The sequence below is a fragment of the Sitophilus oryzae genome, unplaced genomic scaffold, assembly GCF_002938485.1.
Source record: "Sitophilus oryzae breed Bouriz unplaced genomic scaffold, Soryzae_2.0 scaffold_1411_pilon_pilon, whole genome shotgun sequence".
NCBI lineage: Eukaryota > Metazoa > Arthropoda > Insecta > Coleoptera > Curculionidae > Sitophilus > Sitophilus oryzae.
In genome coordinates this window covers 52,767-79,857 of record NW_022146073.1, presented here as the reverse complement: position 1 = coordinate 79,857, position 27,091 = coordinate 52,767, and the positions used below count along the sequence as shown (strand labels likewise).

Sequence of the window (27,091 nt, the reverse complement as noted above, 5' to 3'; positions counted from 1 at the left end):
ATAAATATTGAAATATGACTATATCTTTATTTCTAGGATGCTCATACTCTTGACTGGACCGAGTTCAAAGAAATGCCAGCCAATATTACTGCATTCCGATTTATTGACCCTGCCAGCGATGTAATAAAGAATATTAGAAAAATATGGAGGGTGGACGCAACTAATATTAAGGTATGTTTCGTAATAAAATATGGTGTACTTTGAAATAGTTGGTAGTATTTAAAAAAAAATAAAAACTGTATATTTAATACACTAGCGACATTAAATGATATATATTTTAAGCGATATGAAATGTATATATTTTAGAATAGAATCTAACTACCTAGAATATACCGGGTGGTGCATCGTCGTTGAAAATATCGGAAATTGCATGCAAATTTTGAACTGTCCATATATTGGTTTCCCTGTTAATTTGACAGCGAAGGTATTAATAGGTCTTTAAAGGTCTGGGTATGCTGAATACACATGCCAAATTTGAAGAATTTTGGACAAGCCGATTTTAAGTAATTTATGAAAAACTGCATCTATTTTTAAATTAAAACTGGGGAGATAACAATGCAAAACAAGGCAAAGGCCAAAGTAGGTACCTCAAATTGTCATACAAGTAAAATAACTCTGTTATTTTAGACTTATTTGAAAAGCGGTAAAGAGAAAAGATGTTTCTTTTATTGAGATCTAACAGCCCTGAATATATTTGCATTTATTTAAGACTCTCTCTGTATATTCTGGTGCTGTATAAAGGCTTCTTAAAAATCCTCCGGTTAATTTTAAACATTTCAATCTACCAAAATTCCGACAAAGCTGAATTTTGGTAGAGACCTTGGGTTTACCATTATAAAGTAGAAGGAAGAAAAAATTTATTCTGCTAAAAAGTTATTCAAGGTCAGATGTCAATTTTTTTTTTGGATTTTTCTCATAAATGGTAAGTTTTTTCAAAAAAAATAGCCCAGACCAAAACTGTAGCTTATATTATTATCTAAAATAATAGTCCTTACACTTTTTTATTAAGAATTGCCATTTCTGAGTTGCTCATTTAAAATTTCGATCGAGTTATTTTCTATACATTATACACACATTTCCAGGCCACTTATGACGTAGTGTTCTCGGCACGGTTTTTGTATCAAATTCATGTTCTGCCTAGATTACTACTTAATTTTTCTTTGTTCTGTAACTCAATAACTCTTTTTTCAATGTTTCATAACTTAATGGTATATGATTCGCAGTTCTTATTCCTTTTTTAATTTACAATACGGATTACCTCCCTATAATGCTCTCTTAATTAACTTGTAAAATTCTAACTACTCGGGATCCATCAGTCCTTAATTACTTTTAAAATAATTAAACCTCGATATATTTTACTGGCTCTTAATTTTTGGCTTGACAAAATTTTAATTAAAAGTAGATCACCAAGCGTTTTAAATAATAAAACATTTATTATTAATAAAGTAAGTTTTAAATAACATTATTAAGTACGCAATTTTGATTTATTATCATAATTCAGTACTTAAATCTAACTAACTTATCAACTGATTTTTTATATTTTATGTACAATATATTTTTTTGGTAAAACAACGGACAAAATAAAATGGAATAAGCTACTGATTTAAACAACAGAATTTTAATTAAATATTTGTAATAAAAGTTAGAGAAATAACTTTAACTAATTAAAGTTACAATAACATAAAAATATAGATATAGCTCAATAAACTGCCTTGATACATTTTCAGACCGTATTTGCTTTCGGTTCATACGTCATTGTCAATATTTTATAATACACATTAATAATTAATTTCCATTGATGATAAAATTTAGAATTATTTTAATAATCTCCAATTCAAAATTGGACAAAGAATATTGACCTTTATAATTTTATGTATTATATTAAATATTCTATTTAAATTTTAATATATTTATGTTTTTAATAATATATTTGGCAATATCAAATTATGTTTAAACAATAATTAATAAAGTTATATAATCAAATATAAATAAATATAATTAATTGAAAATAACTTTTTTTATGTGTCTTATATTTAATTTTTTTAACATGTAACAAGAGCACCGTCTGAATGATTTTTATTAATATGAGATACATAAAAAATGTCTATACCTCTGTGGGGGATGCTTCTTCCCAAAAAAGGCGTTTCAAAAAAAATAAGAATGATGGGAAAACAATATAACATACGAACATCCTTCAAAACAGACTTCTAACATCTTATAGAAGTTATCAAAGAACTGTACACCGATAACATCAGTTATATAAAACAAGGAAAGATACTCTCGGAACCCATATGTACAACGAAAGGTCTGAGACAAGGTTGTTCCGTATCCCCTCTTTTGTTTAATATTTACCTGGAGATAGCTCTTAGGAGGTGGAAGAGATCATGTCAAGGAATGGGTATTCCAATTAATGAGGAACATCTTCTGACACTTAATTTTGCAGACGATCAAGCAGTATTTGCTCAAAATTCCTTTGACATGGAGTTTATGCTCAGGAAACTATATACTGAGTATCAGGAATGGGGTCTAGAAGTCAGTTTAGAAAAAACAGAATACTTGGTATTAAATTCCGACGTCAAATTTGATATTCTAATTGACGACAAGGCAGAAATACAACAGGTAGACACATTCAAATATGTAGGAGCTGTAGTTGATAAAAATGGAATCGGTGGGACAGAGATACGACAGAGAATTCAGAAGGCGAGGAGAGTGGTAGGGGCACTCAACTCAATCTGGTGGGACAAACATATTAATATAAAGAATAAAAAACATATTTGCCAAACTATGGTAGAATCTGTCTTATGCTATGGGAGTGAGATATGGGCCCTAAGAGAAGAAGATAAACGGAGAATATTGGCTGTAGAGATGGATTACTTACGTAGAAGCGCTAGAGTGTCCAGGTTACAAAGAGTGAGAAACGAGGAAATCAGAAAGAGAACATCGGCACAAGAAACCGTAATTCAACGAATAGAGAAAAGAGGTTTGAGATGGTTTGGTCATCTAATGGGGATGGAGGACACAAGATGGCCAAAACGTGTATTCAAATGGTCACCCACCGCAAGAACCAAAAGGGGACGCCCGCGTCGGTCCTGGAACGATGGTATACGACAGGCGATGAGAGATCGGAATATCGAAGATCTCGTGTATGACAGAGATGGCAGGCGATTGAGACTGGGAAGGCAACATTTAGTTGTATAATCTGTATAGTACAGTAACTGTATTTTTATAAGATTAATCCCAACTATACAGGGTGATTCCTGTAAGTCGGCCATGCTTTCGAGGAATGATAGGGGACGTCAAAATATTAATTTTGATATAGCCACTATGTGTCGAAATGCCTCTTCCGCAAGATACAGGGGTGTTAACGATTTTTGAAAAATTAAAGATATTCTTTAATAGTATTTTTTTAACAGTTAAAGGTATTGTTATAAAATTTTATTATAGGAGTCTGCCTAACAGAGACACTTTGAATGTAAAAAGAAGAGGTTTTAGTTTCAACCAGTGGCGTAGCTGTGATACGCATCGGGTAATATTTTCCAAAAAAATAGTACGCCACTGATAAAAATAAAAATTTCGGAGTTTTTTTTTTATTTACATGGTTTATTTCCAAGAAAAAATGTCTCTTGCAACTTTCTTCTATCTAACACCACTTTGTCACAATTTAAAAATAAATATTTTTTTAATGAGAACCTTAAATATGCGAATTATTATAACTACCTTAAACTAAGAATTTTATTATTAACAATAAAAAAAATCTAGTTCAAATTTATAATTTTTTAAAAATTGATTTAGAGCTAGTAGTAAAAAGTACTAAAGTTACCCAAGATGAAGGGAGCTAACGATGCACATGTGTTTCTGCCCTCTAGTTATAATAATTCGCTGTATTTGAGACTCTCATTAAGAAAATTATTTATTTTTAAATTGTGACAAAATGGTGTTAGATAGAAGAAAGTTGAAAGAGACATTTTTTCTTGGAAATAAACCGAGTAAATAAAAAAATCTCCGAAATTTTTATTTTAATCAGTGGCATACTATTTTTTTTGAAAACATTACCCGATGCGTATCACATCTACGCCACTGGTTGAAACTAAAACCTCTTCTTTTTACATTTAAAGTGTCTCTGTTAGGTAGATTCCTATAATGAAATTTTATAACGATACCTTCAACTGTTAAAAAACTATTAAAGAATATCTTTAATTTTTCAAAAATTTTAACACCCTATATCTTGCGTACGAGGCATTTCCGACCCATAGTGTGCTATATCAAAATTAATAGTTCAACGTCCCCTATCATACCTCGAAAGCATGACCGACTTACAGGAATCATCCTGTATATATAACATCCTTCAAAACACAAAATACACTTGGATCCATTTCAACACACACTAAACCAATAAACAGTGGACAACAAACAAAAAATGTAATATACAAAATACTATGTGAATATGATAAATTTTATATTGGTGAAACATCTAGACCCTTAAATGTTCGAATTAAAGAACATAAAGATTATTTAACAAGAGGCAATTTTCACAAATCTAACATTTTTCAGCATTCATGGGACACAGAGCCAAGAGTAGATTTTACAAAGCAAAAATTATGATGAAAAGCTATGGAATCTAAAGAAAAATAAAAGAGGCTTTTTTTAACACAATCTAATAAAAATAAATGTATTGCTCATGCATCTCTATATGTTAGTAATGTATGGCAATCGCTTCTTTGATTTTAAAGAACATAACATAGATAAACAAAGCATACGTAAACATTAAAAACAAATTAAAAAATAATCATACAGAAAGTTTGAAGCTTTTTCGTTTTACTTTATAATAATTGCATTTATATATTTTAAATAGTTTTTTTCTTTGTTCTTTGTGTCTTTTTGCTTCGACGACGGGAAACTTTCCGAAACGTTAAGCATTTTTTTGTCCGTTAGTAAAATTTGTTTTTTAGTAAACCACTGCCGACTATTAGTCTCTATTGGATTAACGCAGCAGTGTTTACAAAAAAATAACTATTTTATTTTGTAGATTTTCTTACAGTGCGAAAATACCCATAAGACTTTTTTGGAGAGATTAGATACATATTTTATAAGAATAAAATTGCAGGTGGTCGAAAGTTAATATCATATTTGATTAACTAACCATTTGTAAGTTAATAATTTTTTTAGAGAATCCTAAATTCACATATTATACAGGGTGAGTTCTCTATACAGATGTTCTCTATGGCTATCTCGGAAACTACTGGAGATAGAGAGTCGGTTAAATGGGGAAAGAATTGAAGTTTTGTGGGGTCATAAATATGCTCCTTTCAGATTTCTGAAAAAGTTCATGGCTTACTAGGTAATTCGAAAAAAAAAATTTTGGCTATTTTAAAAATTGCCCCTAATTTCATTATAATCTATTTTAGACAAAAAGTTTTCAGATAAAAGTTGTAGATCATCACATCCCTAATGAGTTTGTATTCTTCGATTTTTACTAAAGTCTATCATTTATGACACATGACACAAACATATGTTTTTTTTAAATGGAAACTATAATTGGCCATGCCTTCATAAGAAGCGCCATTTTTTAAGCTTTTCAACGATATAAGCTATAATATGTTTTTTTTTCACAAAATTACTGAGTTATACCGAATTCTTATCTTTCTTGACTAATTTCACTTAGTTAGCCATGGAAACAATTTCATTCGTCGTTGCTCTCAGAAATGTGAAACTGTCACATACAAACTTTGTAAATTAAAATAAATAAAAAATTGTAAATATGAATTTTTCACCGAACCAAACCAACCAAACCAATTGCATGGGCCTCCTCGATCACCTGATCTATCCATTTTATATTTTTTATGCGGTATGGTTAACAACAAGATTTACAAAAGAACCGATGAATTAAGAGAGGCACTCGAAGAGGCGGTACAGAAGTTTAATTAAGTCGACCGGTCATTCTGTGAGAATAGCTAGAAATTCAGTTTTAAAAAGATGCATTTATGTACTCAAAACAATGGCGGATTTTTTGACCATTTTCTAAAATAACTTAAACTGTATGTAGTGATATTATTTTCTTAAGTTTTAGTTTGTGTAATGTAAATTGCAAAGAGCCGTTTAATAATATATTTTGTATTTTTATAAGTTATAAATCATAATAAAATAAGAACACCATGCCAACTAAGTGAAATCAGTCAAGAAAGATAAGAATAGGCTACAACTCAGTAATTTTTTGAAAAACCGGTCGACTTAATTAAACTTCCCTCGTACTGCCTCCTGTACATATGTATACAATATAAAATTATTTAATAATGTCTATAGTATATCCAGGATGATCCTAAATATTTAGATAAATATATATTTTCAGTTAAAGAATATGATATAAATATTATCTAATAATTTCGTGAAACTTTTAGAAAATTTTGAATCTATCCATACATTTTATCTCAAAAGTTTACTATTTTAAAAAATAATTTCTTCTTGAAAACTTACTTTTAAGTCAAGTTTTTTTTCTTTTTTTTGGGGGGGGCAAATATAAGATCTTAATCTCTGACTTTCTGTGAAAGCTTTTTCTGATTTTATTCCTCGGCTTTGTAAACACGTAATGACAAATAACTAATATTTCTAAATAGCTTTCGAGACGAAAGAATCGAAAGTTTTATGTCAAGGAACTACTAGCTTAATATTTACAATAATGAGAATTCTATAGTCGTTATTCTTCGTACTAGACGAGGGAGTACATACATTTAAAAACCTTAGTATACAAAGCATTACTTTTTATACCCATCATTGCATTAGTTATAAGCAGTTTAATCTTAATTTAATATTTGCGAGAAAACAAAATTAGTAATCATATATTAAAAGAACAGAATAGACAGAGACGATGGTTATATTTCTCCTAGTTTCCCTTTTCTTAATGTTCTAGTTTCAGGTAATTTATAGTTTGTTATTCTCGGTTATGCTTGAAGCTCCACGCTATGCTATGCCAAGCAGGAACACAAATAAATTGATACACAAAAGCAGAACATGCATTGAGTGATAAACGTATGAGATTTTCTGTGCAACTTTAAAGGTTTTTAGGTAAGACGAATTAAAATTTTAACGTCATTTAGCTGATATAGTTAGGTTTGTTGTAAATATTTTTGAATGGCCATGAAGCAAAAAGAATTTCTGATTTTGATTGAATAAGTCGTTGTCTTATAATATCAAAAGACTTTATTTTTCATTTAAACACATATTAAGATATAATAAAATTATATATGGATTCTTGCCACTTAACTGCTAATATAAAAATTTAATTCCACGCTGTGTTTGTCATAATGTGGATCAACCTGCTCTCACTACCGGTTTCGGAACCCTACTCCATTATCAGGTGAGCTTGGGCAAATACCACAAAATGACAAACACAGCGCAGAGTAGTTAATTCCGACTTGTTGAAAAGTATCGGTTAAATATTAAGTTCCGAACGGGAGATAGTGGCCTGCGTGCAATTGTAGTACTTTCGTACCAACGAGGCGCAACTATCGATAGTAAAAAAGATGGTAAAAGGCTTTTTTTCAGACAAGTCAAATTATAAAAATGAAAAACAAATTTCTTGCAGTATAGGTATATAATAAAATTATATAAGGATTCTTGCCACTTAACTGCTGATATAGAAATTTAATTCCACGCTGTGATTGTCATAATGTTGATCAACCTCCTCTCACTACCGATTTCGGAGCCCTACTCCATCATAAGGTGAGCTTGGGCAGATACCACAAAATGACAACTACAGCGCAGAGTAGTTAATTCCGACTTGTCGGAAAGTATCGGTTAAATATTAAGTCCCGAACGGGAGATGCCGCCTGCGTGCAATGGTAGTACTTTCGTACCACCGAGGCGCAACTATCGATAGTAATCACCACTGATAGATAAACCACTGCTGATAATTAGTCTCCGTTGGATTAACACAGAAGTGTTTACAAAATATAATTATTTTATTTTGTAGATTTTTTTACAGTAGCGAAATATACTTAGAATTATTTGGAGAGATGAATCCGCCACAGAGGTATTACTTAGTGTTTAATTATTCTGTATAAATGCAAAATTTCTCAGTTTCATAACCAAATGATATATGATATGCAGTTATTTCATTTTTTTAGATTTATAATACGTATTTTCTGGAACAACGCTCTTTAATTATTTTATAAAATTTTATCTATTTATATATATTTTAATTTAGTAAAGCGTAATTTCATAAATTAATATCTTCAGTTTGATATTAGGTAAAATATCAAAAAGATTAACGGAAGTTTTACTGTAATATAAAATTCAAGAGTTTTATGAGAAAGAATTCAACTCCCCTATCACTTTACCGGCCAATCGCAACTTGAATTCCGCCTCAAAATAAAGAGATCAGAACATTCCGTGGTCCTCTTCTAGTTTTAATTACTTCGCCCACTGAAACTCCCGCCGGACTTCGACAACCGCACAAACATTTTACAGGAAACTCGACGTCAAACGAGCGCGGAGCGGCTGGCTAATTAAAACCCGTTTTTCTTTTCAGACCGGTACGGCCCTGCTCTACGACGCGTTAAACGTTTTCATTACGGCCTTCCGGGACATGGCGGCCAAAGAAGATCCAATAATAAAACCTCTGGATTGCGACGACTACGAGTTTTCGGAGCATGGCCAGAGAATTGGGGAACTCGTTAGAAAGGTAACGTAATTTTCCGTAATAGATTGCTGTTTTTCAATAAACATGGTCTAGATTTTTAAGAGTAAAAAGGCGAGTTTTACTCTATAATAAAGGAAATTGAACATTGTGTGTACGATGAGTCAGTAATAAATTGAACTCGTTATAAAGTAATGTAGTTTACTGTAACAGATTGTTTTTTTTTAAACAACAAAAGATGACTTTTATATTGGTAATGGTAAAGAAAGTCAAACAAACGGAAGAAACAGGTTAATATTTTGTATATGGCGAGTTCGTAATAAAGTTGAGGAGATCATTATTTTTAAATCATTTTTCAAATACCATAAAAAATAATAAGAAATTTGTTCGAAAGGTAACTATATTTCCTGGAATGAACTTGCATTTCTTCTATAATGTTAGAAATTTTTAAAGACAAAGATTACCAGAAAATATTGCTATGTCTGGGAGTGATGTGTTGTATGCAGATGATTGCAACGTAATTGTTAGCGCAAAGTTTTCTTAAGGAAAATTTATTGCTTGGTTAAAAAAATCCCGGAAATTTCTCCATCATTAAATAAATTCCTTTTAAATGAGTATTTATTACTACTTGCACCACGTAACTTAATAAATGAAGCAATAAAGTGCAAAGCGCACCTTGGCATTGAAAAACTACAGAATTTTAGTTTACGTACAAGACAATTTAATTTTCTTTAGTGTTGTTGCTTTATATCAATCGACAAAAATGTATAAAAAAAAAACTAAAGATATAGTGGTACGTTAAAAGTATTAGTCAATATCTATATGTATATTGTGAAATTTTATAAGCAAAATATATTTACTAGAAGTACATTTTCTATTCAAAAACTGTATAAACATACACATTATCCCAAAGGTGGGTCGTATTTCTTTATTGCCTTGTTTAAAATGTAATCAAACAGCATACAGACCGGACCACCACCGTAGTAACATAGGCAGAACTGGACGAATTAGCTTATACCCGTCCGCCGGATAAAAGCATGCGAAAAATGCGATAAAATAAAATAGGTCGATATGTGATAAGAATGTTTCAGAATTTGTATTTATTCGTGTTTTAATAGCCAAAACGAATACGTAGATTCTCGCGACAGTTCTCGTGTAAAATTTATTTTTTAAGTAAAATAATGGATGTTTATGAAGTTCGTGAGGAAATTCAAATTGTAAAATGGTATTTCGAAAATAGGTCTTATCGGGATATACAAACAATTTTTCCACAAACTTTTGTAAACAGGCCAATTCCATCTTTATCTACTATATCAAGAGTTATTAATAATTTTGAAACACATGGGTGCGTGTCACCACAAAAGTGTTAGCTTGTGCTAACGCGGATCAAAATACCACGTTTTCAAGTAATCAAATTGCTGAGGTGGTTGCCCTACCCACAATGCCCGTATTGTTCAAGAATATTTCAACAATACTTTTCCCAACCGTTTAATTAGTGGATATGGAACTATTTTGTGGTCCGCTAGATCACCAGATCTTTCTCCCAATGATTTCTTTTTAGGTAGCTTATAAAAATCCAAAGTGTAAGGAAACATGATAGGGGCTAATAATCTGGATAAGCTTCAAGTAAAAAAATACGAGAGGCTTTCCAAACTATTAGCCCTAATATGTTAGCCAATGTCAGACGTTGGATTTTACGACCGCCTAGGCTTCTGTCTAGCACATGAAGGCGGTCTTTATGAACACTTGTTATAACTTTTTTTAATTTAGAGTGATATTATAGTTTTTTGGGTTTAGAGAATTTATTTATTTTTAGTTTTGGCTTTGTAAACACACTCCAAATAATAATATTTAAGTATTTTTATTTTAAATGTTACCTTAAGTGAAGGTAAAACACACTTAAAATGAAAATAATAAATACACGGCACTCCTCGCGTCATATTCCTAGTCTGTCACGACCGACCCGTCCAAGCACAACTGCAACTGCGTACTGCCTGACCAGCCGACTAGCCGGCAGTGACTCTCGAGTACGAACGCAAAATGGGTAAACGTAAATTCGTCCGGCAACTTGCTATGTTACTAGTCACCTGGTCTTCTCTGTATATAACAAATAAGATTTTTTTTTATATAAATGAAATGGAAAATAATCTAACTACCAGGTGCGTCTCAAAAGTGTTCAAAAAAAATTTCTACTTTATTTGATAGAAAATGACACTTTGTTTAAAAAGTCATATTATATGTCAACTTTTGACATTTTCCCTTTAAAAATCGTATTTTTAGATTTCAATCTAGAGTGCCATGGTAGTGTTAAACACTCTAATTTTTAATCAAGGAGCCTTGGAAACATATATTTTATCGTCTAATGTTTTTCGTGTCTTGTCTTGGTCGGTTAAAACATGCCCGAATCGTATTTTTAATCATATTTCAATTTTTTCAAATGGAACAAGGGTAGCTCATGAGTACATTTGGAGACAGTATTTTTTACGAATGCTTTGGTACCACACACTTGGTATTTCGAGTCAAATTGTCGTTATGAACCGCATGTTACAATTTCAAATAAACCATATGCGAAAAAGTCAAAAGTTGACGTTATTTATATATTCAGAGTGTCATTTTCTATCGAATAAAGTAGAAATATACCACGGGTTCCATTTAAAAATCAAAAGTTGTAGGGGTGAGTCACTTTTGAGATGCACCAGGTATGCATTATATTTTTTATACCTTTCGATATAAAAATTAAAAGTAAAATGTGTAATTTCCTCTTATAATCTGCAAATCTGTTAAATACATATTAGTTCAGCATCGTTTTCCTCTGTTGGGTATATTCATATACATAACAATGGGAACGTAAAAAGGTTAATTATCTGATATTTGGCATGAGGAAATAGTGGTTATTATTAAATAATAGCATTTGAAGTTCAATCTCTGATCGGCATTTATTTAGTTATGCATAAGTTTATTGATTTATTCTAAACTATAAGGTTTTAGTTTTTTGCTATGATACAAAAAATCAATTTTAATAGGCTATTTTGTAAATAGCTTCTGAATAATATATATTTACAGATGTCAACAAAGTTATTCTTCTGTAAACAAGTACATACACTCCTATTAAATTTAGAAATATATAAAACCTGTTCAAAATTCGAAGAAATTGCGGTAATTTATACAAACTGAATAATACAATTGAGTATTTAGTATCATTGATTGTGAACATGAAACAGTTTTACCCACCAAATTCTATGTGAACAAATTAAAGTGTCATCAAGAGAGATATTATTACATCCACGGGTGTTTTAAAACAAATTCGAAAAATTTCAAGAGGTAGCTATCGGTCTGATCCACTGCGATCTTTCCAGATCTATTCTACTATAGCTTTAAGGGTTTATTCATTAACAAAAAGAAAAGGTAGTTCGTTGCATTAACGTTGGGTCAATAGTCAATCACTATCGAAAAAGTAATTATCAAATTGAAGTGGATTGCTTGTGTTTTGAAACACTTTGAAACTTTGTATATATAGAAATGTTAACATTTTTGTATACAATTATAAGACTGGTGAAGGTAAAACCTTATTTCTATTTCGCAGCCTCCAAAAACGAGCAAAAAAATTCTACCAGGCCCATTATCAGGTCCGATATTTTTCGACGACAGCGGCCAAAGAACAAACATCGACCTGCAGATTATCGAAAGGTCTAAGACGGAGGTGGGCTTCAGAGTATCAGGGACGTGGAATTCCAAGAAGCCCAACGTCATCCGGTATGCTGTCACATCGGAGGAAAGAGAGAAGGAACTGCAGAAGGAAATTCAACAGAAGAATTTCAGAGTAGTCTCCAAGTATGGTAAAATAACATAATATTATAATTAACATAAAAATAAAGATGAATTTAGATTAATTCTATTCTTAAATATAATAATTGAGCACGTTCACTGCACCATTCGATTAACTTCACTTTTTGAAAAATTACTCGTTTTATACATTATGTTGTAAGCGCCACATTATTTCGTCAAACGTTAATAGTCAATCAATTGTAGATCCATTTAAAACTAAATTAATCATCCCCAAAAAATAAAACACTTTATAAAATTAAATAAAGAATAAAATTCCATTATAAAGTATTAATTAAAAACTACATATATGTACTAGTTATTTAGAGTACAAGTGTGTGTACGTTCTAATCACACGAGTGTTATAATCATGTTTAAACGCACGTGTCATGTACAACGTTTTATCTACAACCGAAAAATAAGAAAATGCTATTTTAATTTTCGTTTATTAGTCGCCCACTTTTAACACCTTTAACTATAACACTTGTCACATTTTTTTAATTATAATTGTCGGGAATTGTTACCTGCTTCAGACTATAGCTACAAACGTTGTTTATCAAGTAGAGAGTTGTTTTTTTCTGAAAAGTAAGTTTGCCCTGTCAAGTAAACGAGAGCACTTTTTGCCAAGAAAAATCATTTTAAAAATTACGACGAGCGATTCCGAAAGTCTCCTTTGAGATGTAGAAGTTGCTGCAGTACGTGCCACGGAGTCATTATTGCCGGAAATGTCGCGATCAAAATATGAAAAAACATACAACCAGTTTTTGACATGGTGTGATGACAAAAAGGTGAAAAATCAATGCAATGAAAAAGTAATTTTAGCATATTTTTAATATCTTGCACGGAAATACAGCGCATGAAGTCTATCAGCAGCAGGAATTGTTTTGAAAAAGTGTAAAAAATGTGTTATTAATATTTATAATAATTAGTAGTAGGAATTTGTATCAAAAATTAATATATTTAGATGTGTTCGTAGTTGTTTTTCATTATTATAAAAACTAGTTGTGTTATAGATTCATAACACCTGTTAGTTGTGTTATGATTCTCATAACGTAACTAAAATACTAAAAAAATAGTGATGTAAAAACGTTATAACTAAACGGTTGTAGATAAAAAATATTACATATTTATAGATACTGACAATTATACATGTTTTATATAAAATTAACAATTGGTTAATACAAATAATTACATTGCGGGAAAAATAGTTTCCCTGTTATTGTTTATACTTATACCTACCTACTAATGACCTATGACTTGCACCGATATTATATAGGCAACGAAAATAAACATTCTGCATAATATTTTAGTTTACGATTACCACTTCTTTGAAAGACAATTCAATAAATGTAGCTCCCTGTTCAAATCGTGAAAGTACATATAGGAGATTAGAAGAAAATAATTTAAAACACTTTATAAATATGTTGAATCTACAATAATTACTATACAGGGTGTTCCAGAAATAAGTGCAAATATTTGCTAGCTGGGAGTATAGTACGACCCCAGAAACACGCCCATGAATTTTTTTTGCAAAAAAAATGTTGAAAATATATTTTTCTTGACATCTTCGGGAAAATATTGATAACCTTTTGAGTACCGCTTCTTCACTTTCCGGAAATTTGTTTATAGCGCTTCTAGAGAATGCAATGTTGACACCTCCTACGTTATCCACATTCTGTATGTTTATAAGTTATAAGTTGACATTTTTAATACTTAAAAATACTTAAATTAATTTTATTTCCTGTAGATTTTTACCCATTGTAGATTACCATTAAGTATAGTGCAACTACTATTATAAATCCCTTTTTTATAGTTTAGTAAACTGAAATAATGAAACTAAATAATAAATAATTATCATAGCAGCTTTTCAACAGTTCAGAATCAGCGCCCTCTATTAGATATATAAATAGTCAACATTTTCCCTACATTTAAACAGATCAGCTTTTAGAATATCCAATTTATTTGAGATTTTACATAAAACAGTAAATCTCAGACAAAACTAAAAAAAATAGACAAATGTAAGGTACGCCTGTAAAAAAATTATTATTTTTCAAATAAAAGTGTCAATTATTTTGGTGCTTGATCACAAAAACAAGAGTGTGAGATAGAAATCGGTGTATAAATTCTCAAAAAATAATGCTAACTAATTCAGATGGCATATGAATGTATTTGTGCGTTCGAAATTTAGAGTTCCGATTTAAGGTAAAGCGATAAAACGACGCTCTAACCTAATTACGTCGATCTGCTATCTGAGTCTCGTTCTCTAATGTTAGGTAAGTTTTATTTTTAATTTGAATTTTTCAAGTCGTTTTTAAATATTTTTAGTCAACGTATCAACCCTGAGTAATTGTTTGAAATTTGCGGCTGATTATTGATTGCTGTCAGCGGCTCTCAAAATGTTCTCATTATTTTTTTTTTGAAATTTCAAAGTTAAATTATTTGATTATTATCAAATTATTTTAAAAACGGTAATGAAAAAATATGTTTCTTTTGGTCATATCTACCACCCCTTAAATACTTGCACTTATTTCTGGGACACCCTGTATAATTTTTCGAATTAAGTGTTTTGTCAAGATAACATTCTTTTTTAGCACAATATGTAAAGAGTCTGTCTTACAAAAGTACCATACGATCAAAAAAAGAACGGTGTCAAAGACGGCTAAAGAATGACAATCGATCATAATTTTGGTCAAGCCCTAGATGTCATTAGTTGGCCCATACTCTTCTTTATTCTTTAGTGGCACCTACTTTTTTACACAACAAGTAACAAGTTTTATGTCAATTTTTAAATAATGACGTCTAGGATTGACTTCTGTTTGAGTGACTTTTCGTCTAGGATTGACTGATGTTTTTTTTTCGGGCATATGGTATATTCTTAAATCTTTCTTTCACAAAAGCAGTGCGCATTCATACTGTTTTAATAGCAATAATAATAACAATAAATACTTATTGAACACCACTCTCCATCCTATATGTGTAATAAAACAAGTTATACCTACATCTAATATATATAATAATATAGAAAATGTAACAGCTGGGGTTTATAATAATATATTTATTATATTTATAAATATGTAAATATTATTATACCTATTGCATAGTAAATTAACAGACTCCTTTAAAAGTTTATGTATTTTGCAACCAATAGAGCTCGCTTACTAAGCAAACCTACAAAGTCTGTTCTCTACGAGAATTAACATTAAAATAAATACCGTGAAACAGCCAGCACTGGCTTGAAAAACAGACGCGGAACGAAGCAGCTAGCGTTAGTAACGACCCTTCTGGGACAGAAAATATCTAGTTAATTAATTTTTCGTTTAATTAAAGCTATTTTTCGTCCATAGTACCCAGGCTTAGCAGTATCCGGAATTAAAATAAATGAGATGGGGTAGCGTTTACTCGCCGGTCTAGTTTTTATTTTGTAGCTTCTTGCGATTATTCTCTCCCTCTTGCTTAATTAGGATTTTATTGGATAGGATTTATTAACGTCTTATTTGATTAAAAGCCACTACAAAATTTAATAGGAATAGTTCCACAAGTTATTTAACTTTTCGAGATCAAGGATTAAATATACTGCAAGATGCTCGTCTTTTTTAGTTAAAAAAGATGAGCCTTTTGGTAAGTGATTTATGTATTTTTTATAATAAAAATATACAGGGTCGCTGATATGCATTAGGTAAAATATACTACTACTGCAAAAAGTTAAATATAAAAGTTATATAGGATTTCTTAACGTCTATTGGCGAGTAATACATTTACAAAAAGTATACAAGGTCGGTCATAAAGTCATGGCACATCAAAGTTTTATTTTATTAAATATAACTCCCTGTATATTATTGTATATTTCAATTCTGTTTCCTAAGCAAAAATCGAAATACACACAATGTACAGGGTGGGCCAAATTCGACGCTTTTAAATGGAAGCACCCTTCTCTATAGGAGATAGACGAAAACTAATATCGGTGTCTGGAGCTCAAGTTTCATCAAAAACATGATGGTGAAAACCGCACATCAATATTTGTTACCGTTTCGGAGTTACGGGGTGTTTTTTAAAAATGTCCATTTTTAACAAATCGCTGTAACTTTTTTGCTATGGAAAATTTTGTATTTCTATGAAAACATTTCCAAAGCACCTTTTTATGTAGAATTTAATGGTTTAAGTATATTTTTTTTAACATTTCAAAATCAAAGCTTCCTAACTCGGTAATGGTTTAATTTAGATACAGCATGTGTATTACGATTATTGCTTAAAATTGAAGGAACAATTGAAATATGCAATAATATACAGAGGGATACATTAAAAAAAAACTTGATGTGCCACAAGTTTATTACGGGCCCTGTATACTTAAAGTTACTGCTTGCTAATAGACATTTAAAAACCCTATAACTTTTGTATATCACTTTTTTTGCGGTACCTTGTATATTTTACTTAAAAATCGACCTTTTACGAAAAAGCGACCCTGTATATTATAGAATCATAGATGTATTTATATGCAAAAACTCAATAAAACTTAAAATCTCTAAACAAATTCTTAATAAAATAAAACTTGTTTGTTTTTTTGAAATTAAGTAAAATCTGGTTATAAACTGAAATAAAAATGGTATGCTTTACTACATTTCATGCAGGCAATCAACAGACAGTATATTATAAATTTAGCTAAATATGGTTGTTACAATTTCTATGTCACTCAGTATGTTTATTGTAAATTCAGATATTAAGGACAATATCAGGACATACATATGCATATAGTATATAGTTTTGGTGGATCCAACACTACCAAATCGAAAGTAGAGAAAAAAATTTTTCTCTACTTTCGATTTTTCGAAATTAGAAAAAATACACAGCTAAAGGCAAGAAAATATTATTTATTAATATACACTAAAGCTGTAAGAATTTCGTTCATTTCATATATATTTGAGCGGGCCGAAAAACGCTCTTTACCATCTTTTGACGGGAGATGAACTAATATCTCACCGACACTTTACGACACCGTTTGTTGATAGAAGAAGTTTGCTTGCCGTATCGGTGAGAACCAGTGCCCTGGGCAGCCCACCTGATGAAGGGTAGGCCCAGAAACCGGTTGTGGAGTGGAGCTTGTTCCCTTTACGACAAGCAAAAACAATTTTCTTTTTACTTTTTATTATTTTTTTTCTCTACTTTCCATTTTTCGAAATTAGAACATCTGCTCAAAAAAACAAATTGTATTTTTAAATTTCAATCTAGAGCTGCCATGGCCGTGTTAAAAACACTAATTTTAATCAAAGAGCCTTGGAAAAATAAATTTGATCATCTAATGTTTTAGTGTCTTGTCCAGGCCGGGTAAAAGATGCCCAAATCGTATTTTTAATCACATCTCAATTTTTTCAAATGGAACGAAGGTGATTCGTTAGCATATTTGAAAAGCATTTTTTTACGAATAATTTGACACCACACACCTGGTATTTCTGAGTCAAATTGTCGTTATGGAACCGCAGGTTACAATTTCAAATAAACCATATATGCGAAAAATGTCAAAAGTTGAAATATTATATATGATTCTATTCAGAGTGTCATTTTCTATCGAATAAAGTAAAAAAATACTCAAGGGTGCCATTTAAAATCAAAGTTGGAGTCATTTCCGGTAAACTGGAAGTGACCGAAAACAATTGAATATGTCAATCAATCCTAATTTATGTCATATATTAACATACCGGATCTCGTTGTTTTATCTGTAAAAATAAAAAGTTATAGGAGTGAGCCACTTTTAGACGCACCCTGTATAAACGCTCAATTTGTAGATATTAGTTTAATTCAAATCATCTGCTGATGATGTTAACATAGTTGTGAATCCAGTACAAAAGAAAAAGTGTGTTTTTTTGTTTTTTGGTGAACTAGAGTTATTATGTTGCTGTTGCAAAACCAAAGGTTCAAACCCCCAACTGTAATTGATATTTTGATACTGAAACATAACAATCAATCGACTTCTCAGTAGTTGTTTAATCGTTAACAAGATTGCGTAAGCAACAAAAATGCTTAATATTTTATGAGATAAAATTCGGAAATAAGCCGTCGCGCGTCGTGTCGCATCTATCATAAAGTTGATATAAAATTCTCTTCGCCTTCTAAATCTAAAAATTGAAATGTTTAATAAATCCAATAAGTTCTAAAGGTAAAAATATCCTACATTAAACACAAAAGAACACGGTAAATCCTTTAAACAAATTAGAACGAACGAGTGAAAAACAAAACGTGGCGTAAAAGTACGATCTTTGAGGATCTGAAAATAGTCTCCTAATTAATTTTTTACTTTAATTAGAAGCCATTCCTACGCGGCGCCACTGAGCTTACGCTTGTTGGGGGATTAAAAATAATGAGACGGTGTAGTGTTGGTTGGCAATTGCAGCTTTTGTTCCTCGCTTTCCACAATTAAATTTTGCGTTTATTAAGTTTTAAGAGTGAAACTGATTGTTTTAAAAACCCAATATAAATTGCTCCTTTGGGCAAAATAGGGTCTTTTGTTTTAATTATGCCATTATTGTTGCTTTGTATATGTTTCTCTTTCTAGTTATTAAGTGAATAGGAGGCAATTACTTTTATATATATTTTCCATAGCATTGAAGTAAATCAATTTTTGTTCTCTTTAAAAGCAGCAAAAAAAGCTCTCAAACTATGAAAACATTTGATTTTTAAGAGTTCAACCTTCTTTAAGAAAAAAATCAACTACATCTTATTTTATTAATATCTTTTATTTTTTTTCTAAACCTTATCTTTTTACACCAACTAGAAACTTAAGAAGAATGTATTTTTCTCAAAAAGTTGATAATAAAAAAGTTTTTCTTCTATTTAAGTCGATCCGGGGATATAGTGTAGAGGTTATTCGGAAAATGTCTATTTCAAGGTATACAGGGTTGTTCACCACTTACAACATGGAGTATTGTAGCTAAACGATTAGATTTTTACAAATTGTAAAAATATCAAAGTTGTATTTTTTAAATGGAACACCCTGTATATTATTATATTTTTAGTTTCTACGATTTGGTACGAAAGGTAAATTTGATTAAGGTTAATCATACTTAAACCTTGCCGTTTGGTTTGGTTTGGTTTCAAATTTGTGAAATTGCATTTTAAGGCTTTTCCAACCTCCATTTCTCCAAAAATATCAAAATTTTTGACGTTAAATATTTACTGAAATTTATTTATTTTTATTTATTGATCAGTTATTGTGTTGCAATAATAAAAATAATACTACCTCATACAGAGTGTCTAAAAATTTATTTTAAATAATTTCTTACTTTAAACGGCAATAACTTGTTTAATTTAAATGGAACACCCTGTATATTTTAGGAGAATCAGTTCAAACAAATTGTATTATACCATTTTTTATCTAACTCTTCAAATTTTCGTAGAAAATGCATTTTCTTATAATTATTGGAACCTCATTTATGAATATACAGATGGAATATTGACATTTTAGATTTTTTTAAATAAAATATGTACAACATGCACAGGTGATAAAAATAATAATATTGAAAGCCCAAGTGTTTACAAAAAGAAAACTATTTAAATCTTTGAAAAGGAGTATACCAATTAAATATACCACCATTTTTTCGCCCAAAAATTAGTTAATTACATACTTGTTCAGTTAATGTAGTTTGAATATTGGGATCATACTAATTATTGTTCCTATTTAACTAAAAATATTTAAACAGTTTTTGTTTATTTTTTAATAAAATAATGGAACTATATCGATAATATTAGTATCTGTACTCTTTGAAAATTTGTCTTCAAATCTTTAAAAATAATCTAAACTGTCAATATTCCACGGGTATAGTGGCAAATGGGGTATAAATTATAAGAAAATGCATTTTTTACAAAAACTTGAAGAGATAGATAAAAATGGTATACTACAATTTGATAGACAATTAAATTGTGCATGTGATTCTCGTAAATTTGTAAAAATCTAATCGTTTAGCTACAATACTCCGTGTCGTATGTGGTGAACAACCCTGTATAATAAATACAATATTTTTAATACACTACCATATTTATAACAGGATCGGAGCTCCATATCTGATGCACAGAAGCCCGCCGCCGGGCAAGTCGCTCTACGGCAATGACAGATGGGAAGGATACGCCCTGGACCTAATGCAGGAAATATGTCACATTCTGAACTGCAGTTACACGTTCGAGGAAGTGCCCGACGGCAAATATGGAAACTATGATCCGGATAAGAAAGAATGGAACGGTCTTATTGGGCACTTGTTGAATAGAGTGAGTAGTCAATGTCACTGGTGGGTTTTATGCTATCATAGTTAAGTTTATTATTTTTATTAACTTTCCATTTTGCTTTAAGTTCAGTTTATTAAAATAAAATACTAATATAATGTTTTAGTTTATTTACTATAAAAAACTCAATGATGTACCACTAATCTATCTCAATAAATAAAACAAAGTGCGGTTAGTTACACCAAGAGTTTCATTGATCCGTTTCGTGAATCGGTACTTCGGTACGAAAACATGTAACGTTGGAACTTAATTTCAAAAACATTGGTGGAATGGATATTTTCGTGCATTATTATTGTTTATATGGTATAGTATAGAGCCAGATTTTTGAATAATTCAGCAATTCAACCTTTGTGTGGCTAATCCTGCAATTAAAAATCTCCCTTAGTTGAAATTTTGCCAAAACGAAAGTGTGTTGTAACTAATAAAATGTTTAAAGTTTTCTGATCTATTAAAAAATAATCTAATTTTGATTTCCTTTATATCTAATATTAACGTATGCAGCACACAAATATCAGTACTGCTTAGAAAGTAAAAAAAAAACTACTTAACACCTTTTCAATCACCTCATAATATCATCAGGCCGACATCCAAAAAAATTACAAAAAATAAAATGTACCTGTGAAAGTGGAAACCAGCTTGTCTGTGGTATTTTACTCCTAAAAAAATTGCCTCTTATAAAAAAATGTCCACCCAAATAACATACTTCACTGCTGCATTGTAACGTTTTTAGTTCGTTACATGTCTTTTGTATATGATATATGATGTCTGGCGTATCGTCACCCGATTCCGTATCGTTCAGGCCTGATAATTTATTTTGCACGCTTGTGTAATTTTTACGTTCTCTAGTCCACAACCCTGTTATTGTTTCACTGCTCTGTGGAGGCGCTGTCAACATCGCTTGAAGGTTTCGCTCTCTGCGCTGTGGACTCACTTTTGCTTTTGTCGCTCTGCGGTCACCTTCAGGGTCCTGCTTTTAGAAATGGTAATTTAAATCTTGCCGCAAAATCTGAATCAGCTGCCATTTCGAAGCTACAGGTAAAGATGAGATATCTTTATTAGATTCGTTATTATTATTGAATATTTTTAGGGTAGAGTTTTGGATTGGCCCACCTTAACTCGTATTTGTATTTTGCTGGCACGTTGGTTTTCTTTCGTTTTGTCCCCCAAAATGTTACATGGAAGAAAGGACAGTTTTTTTGTTTATTATTGAGCCCTCGGAAGTATTTCGAGGTAGGTTTATTGTGTTTATTATACATGGGCAGGTTTTAAACACGAGTTTCATGTTTTTAAGGTCCAAGGTTATGGTCCAAGGTACTGGCATTATCCAAGGTCCTAGTAGTGTTCCAAGGTACGGGTAGTGTTCTTATGTACAGATTTCCTATGGTTGGATGCCCTATGTACGGATGCTGCACTGTTTATTGGATTTATTTTGCATATTTGGTATATTCTATGATGTGATTTTAAGTGCTCCTGTCCATTTTTCAATTACTAAAGTGCCGATTTAGATCCATTTAAAATTAATTAATTAGTGTAGAGTATTTGTATTATGGGTTTGTTTATTTTTTATGAAATGTATTTTCTTCCCATTAAAATACGAGTAAATATACCGGGTGCGTCTCAAAAGTGGCTCACCCCTATAACTTTTTTATTTTTTCAGATAAAAAAACGAGATTTGGTATGTTTACTTTATTCGATCGAAAATGACATCCTGAATAGAATGACATACCATATGTCAATTTTTGACATTCTCGCTTCAAACAAAATTGAATTTTAAAATTCAATCTAGAGTGCCATGGTTATGTTAAAAACACTAATTCTTAATCAAGGAGCCTTGGAAAAATAGATTTGATTGTCTAATGTTTTTAGTGTCTTGTCCTGGCCAGTTAGAAAATGCTCAAATCGTATTTTTAATCATATCTCAATTTTTTCAAATGGAACGAGGGTGGCTCATTAGCATATTTGGAAAAAGCATTTTTTTACGAATAATTTGATACGGTCGTACGGTCCTGAAATTGTCACCCATGTAGGGATGGTTTATCTTATATATAGAGTGCCCCAGCGTGGATGTAGCTTGAGCCCCATGCTGCTTCTTTCCTATTTCTAAGCCTAGTCAATAGTTATGGTGTCCTCATCCTGGCCCCTTTTGTTGCATTGGCCGAGAGACACTACAGATATACAAGCCCACCTCACGCTGTTACTGTTTGAAGCAGGACTGTTTAAAGAGCAAGCAGCTAAGTGTAATTTTAAGTTTTGGTATAATGTTTACATTTTCAGTCTTGAATAATATCGTACAGACTTTACGTTTAGTGATTAACCGTTTTATGTCAGATTAGTATGTAAAATATGATTTAGATCTTAGTTTCGTTGCCAACATTACGTTTTGTAATAGTATTACTTTCTATATGTATTATTGTGTCATTTTGACAGATGAATAACCGAACAGTTTCTAGAATTTACGGGTTGCAACATCTCAGATTTAATATCGTATAAAAATTTAACAAATTAATTAAAGTAATGCTATCTTTTATACATTTTCTTCCAAAGCCTAATCTATATTGTATTTTTCTATAGTCTTTTTCATTGAACATATTTAGTACTATTTTATTATTTTAGTAACATAACTTTCTTCGACCTATAATCACTATATTTATTAAGATTCTACAATGTTATTTACCATCAAAGAACATCATGAATAAATATAGTCATTAGTTTTAAGTATTATACAACTGTGTTTTCTTTCTTTGTACATGCCTGGCGCCCAATATCTATATTTTTTGTTTATTGTTATTAATTAGTTTTCTTTCCAGTGAAATACCTTAACCACGACTGCTCTCCGATGAAAAGCTGCCGTTCGCAGTGGTAGTTGTTTAAAAAACGCTATAGCCTGTATTTTAGCCAAAAGTAGAATATTTCATTTGCTTGTCCATCAAAAATTAACACTTTATTCCCACAGCCAGATAAGTCCATGAGTTAGAGGAAATTATTCTTTGATTTTCCATTGCCCGTTTCCGGCAGATAATCCCATTCCCCACGGAGTTTTCAGACGTGGTTTGTTTTATGGCGTAATTATTTCTCGGATTGAAATTTAAAACGCCCGGTAAAGTTCGTTCCTTCGACCTGTTCTATTGAGTGAATAATTTAACAGTTCCAAAATGAGAATACGAAGAAAAAGGTAAATTGAAGGTAGAAAAGTTTGCGTTGTTTTCAGTAAAGCAAAATCCAATCTAGTTCACTACTCGTAATATATCGTAAAGCCGTTAAGAGTAATGGGTACCTTTATGTAAATTCGAATTATTACACTGAACTGCAAAATAGTTATAGCCTGTCCAACGACAAGATCATTTTGGCAGCCGATATTTCAGCAGCCGACTATTTTTAATAAAATAAAAACAGTTTGGATACCTAGGTCGACTCACAGTTTGGATACCTAGCCTTAAATGAGTACTTGGGATTCACAACCCTGAGGTAATAATAGGCGGTTGAAGCGTACTGCTAGCCACATTACCTTCCTTGTATACCGAACGGCTCTAGAATGGCAAGCTGTACCTTGCTACTCTCAAGGCGTTAAACGCTATATACTAGGATATACAGACCGGACCACCGCAGTAGTAACATAGGCAGAACCGGACGAATTAGCGTATACACGTCCGCCGGATAAAAAGCAGGCGAAGAAATGTGATAAAATAAAAATAGGTAGATATGTGATAAGAATGTTTCAGAATTTGTATTTATTCGTGTTTTAATAGCCAAAACGAATACATAGATTCTCGCGACAGTTCTCGTGTAAAATTTATTTTTTAAGTAAAATAATGCATGTTTACGAAGTTCGTGAGAAAATTCAAATTGTAAAATGCTATTTCCAAAATAGGTCTTATCGGAATATACAAACAATTTTTCCACAAACTTTTGTAAACAGGCCAATTCCATCTTTACCTACTGCATCAAGAGTTATTAATAATTTTGAAACACATGGGTGCGTGTTCCCACAAAAACACAAAAAGCCTGATGTGTTGATTAATGAAGAACAGGAGTTAAAGCAAGTGTTCATTTGTGCTACCGCGAATTAACTTATTGAATGTCAAAGTCACCTTTTCTTTAAAAACTACTTTTATTTTTGAATGAATTACATTTAAGTTTTATTTAATTATATAAAATCTAAAAAATTGACATCTGTTTTAAAAACTAACTAGCTTGAAGAGCTCGTGCGACAGAGTGTAAAAAATAGAATCTGTACTTGGAAAAATGCTAGTCTATTGTTGTCTATTCAGCACTTATACACACACACACACACAATATAACTCCTCCCTTCTCAGAGACAGCTATACCGATTGAGGGGGTAGCTGGATATTTCTTGAAGGTGGTGGTTGAACGTCACGTCGACATCTGGGGAACTTCTTATACATCAGGTAGATGCAAAGGATGAAAATTACCAGGTACAAAAGTAGTGTCCACAGGCTTGGATATTTGCTGACTTCGTCAAATACCAGGTGTGGTTGATTTTCAATTAGTTGATTTTTCAATGTGTGGAGATTGTCGAGTCTTATTTCAGATATTTGGCTTGTTAAATGTAGAGTCGGTAGGATCTTATCATCTTCAGTAACATAGTCGTCGAATAAAATCAATTGATTGGTAGTATTGATTATTTTCCTTTCATTGATTACTAATAAATCGTTCACTAAGGTATTTCAAAGACCTTGAAATTTAGCTCTCTCTTCTTGTTTGAAACATTTCAAGTGTGCTTGAACTTCATAAGGGAGTACAACGAGCCATTGGTTTGTATTGTCTAGTTGATTGACAATAGGCTGTGTTATTTTTAGTTCGACTTGCTTACAGTTTTTATTGTTTGTTTTTGATTGCAATAATTGAACTGAACATGGACTGTTGTAGCTTACTTCTTTAAGAGGGGTGTCGCAGATGTAATAACTATCCATTGCTTCTTTGCAAAGTTCATTTTCGAATGCATATTGCAATTGACCTTTTATCAAGTATTTATTGAGGAAAATTTGTTCCTGAAGAGACTCTATAATATATAGGTATAGAAAATAAAATGAAAATAAGTGAAACTCATCTGAAATGTTATAGAAAATGAAGCAAATATGTTATTTTATTATTTAAAATAAAACATCTCTAATTCAATAATATTTTCATAATACAATATATTATCGATCTTAACAGGCAAAGGCATAAGATTTTCACCCATTTGAGCCTGTATGTTTTAACTCAATAAAGAGATCATCTGTTTTTATTATACTTGGATGCATTATTTTTAATTTGGAAAAGTTAATGAATTTTCGATATCTTGTAAAATAGAATCGATGGTTTCATACATAATGATTAATTGATTTAATGTATCTTAAAGTGAGAATTTGAGAATAAGTTGTTGAGCTTATTATCGTGCAATTTGATCTATTTTGCCTTTGCAAATCTTTTTCATTTTTGAGTTATTTGTTGTATCGTTAAATTAAAGTTATCAATTACACCTATAGATAGATAATTTTGCTTTCGAATATTTTCCTCTAAACTGTTTTGGTTTTTCTGTAATTTTGAATTAGTTTTTCATAACGTTCGCCATCTGAAGCGTCTAAATTTCCAGTTACTGCTTTAAAAACTGAGCCTACAACATTCACTAGCCCTCTTTTTGTTCTGTTTGAATGTGGAATAATTTCTGATATTTTGTTTTCGACTCTCTTTTGCAAAAATTGTAATGCTTTTACATAATGCACAGAATCTTTCTTATACTCTCTATGTTTGTTTACTAACTCGACAATAGAAATTGTGTATTTATATAAAGTTTATTTGTTTCTTGTATTATTGGGTGTAAGTCATTAAAATGTATGAGAGTAAAAGTATATTGTTTAACTTTTGCATTCCCTAATTTGATTGGTAGAAGTCCGACATTATCGTTGACTTTCCTCACATTTATTTTCTGCTGAACCTCGTATGCAGAGGTGATTACTCTGAAACATAATACAACTATTTTATAATGGTCACATTAGCCTAGGTTAAGAATTTTACTAATCAAAGCTATATCTGTATTTAAGTGGGCGTTTAACATTACCCATGTGTACCTTTTCTTGACTTTCAGTAGTTACTATTTTTCTTGCAGGGTTGGTACTTACAATTTTGGTAGGGTTAGAGAACTTATTGGCTAATTTTTGACGTACGTGCTTTTTAATATAAACCTTTGATTTGGTTCTAATATATCAGAGTCATCACGCGATTCATTAATTTTACCGATTATTTTTGTTTTATTTGCTATTAGATCTTCATTAATTTTTGAATAAAAGAAGTTTGGCTTTTTTTTATGTTCCGAAACGTAATTAGTTAATAACAGCTGATCAATGTCCAAGCTAAATGGATCATTTGAAGAGA

General features: G+C 31.1%; 1 protein-coding gene across 1 annotated transcript in view; it reads left to right on the top strand.

Annotated features, from left to right (window-relative positions):
- Nucleotides 1–36: 36 nt before the first annotated feature.
- LOC115876148 (glutamate receptor ionotropic, kainate 2-like) overlaps nucleotides 37–27,091 on the top strand; it is a gene marked incomplete at both ends in the record, with an annotated part of 72,028 nt that continues 44,973 nt past the window's right edge. The window contains 4 exons of the mRNA XM_030891832.1: nucleotides 37–171; nucleotides 8,525–8,677; nucleotides 12,216–12,463; nucleotides 20,488–20,704. Of these exons, the coding sequence (XP_030747692.1) occupies nucleotides 37–171; nucleotides 8,525–8,677; nucleotides 12,216–12,463; nucleotides 20,488–20,704 (753 nt within the window). The remainder of the gene's footprint in view (nucleotides 172–8,524; nucleotides 8,678–12,215; nucleotides 12,464–20,487; nucleotides 20,705–27,091) is intronic.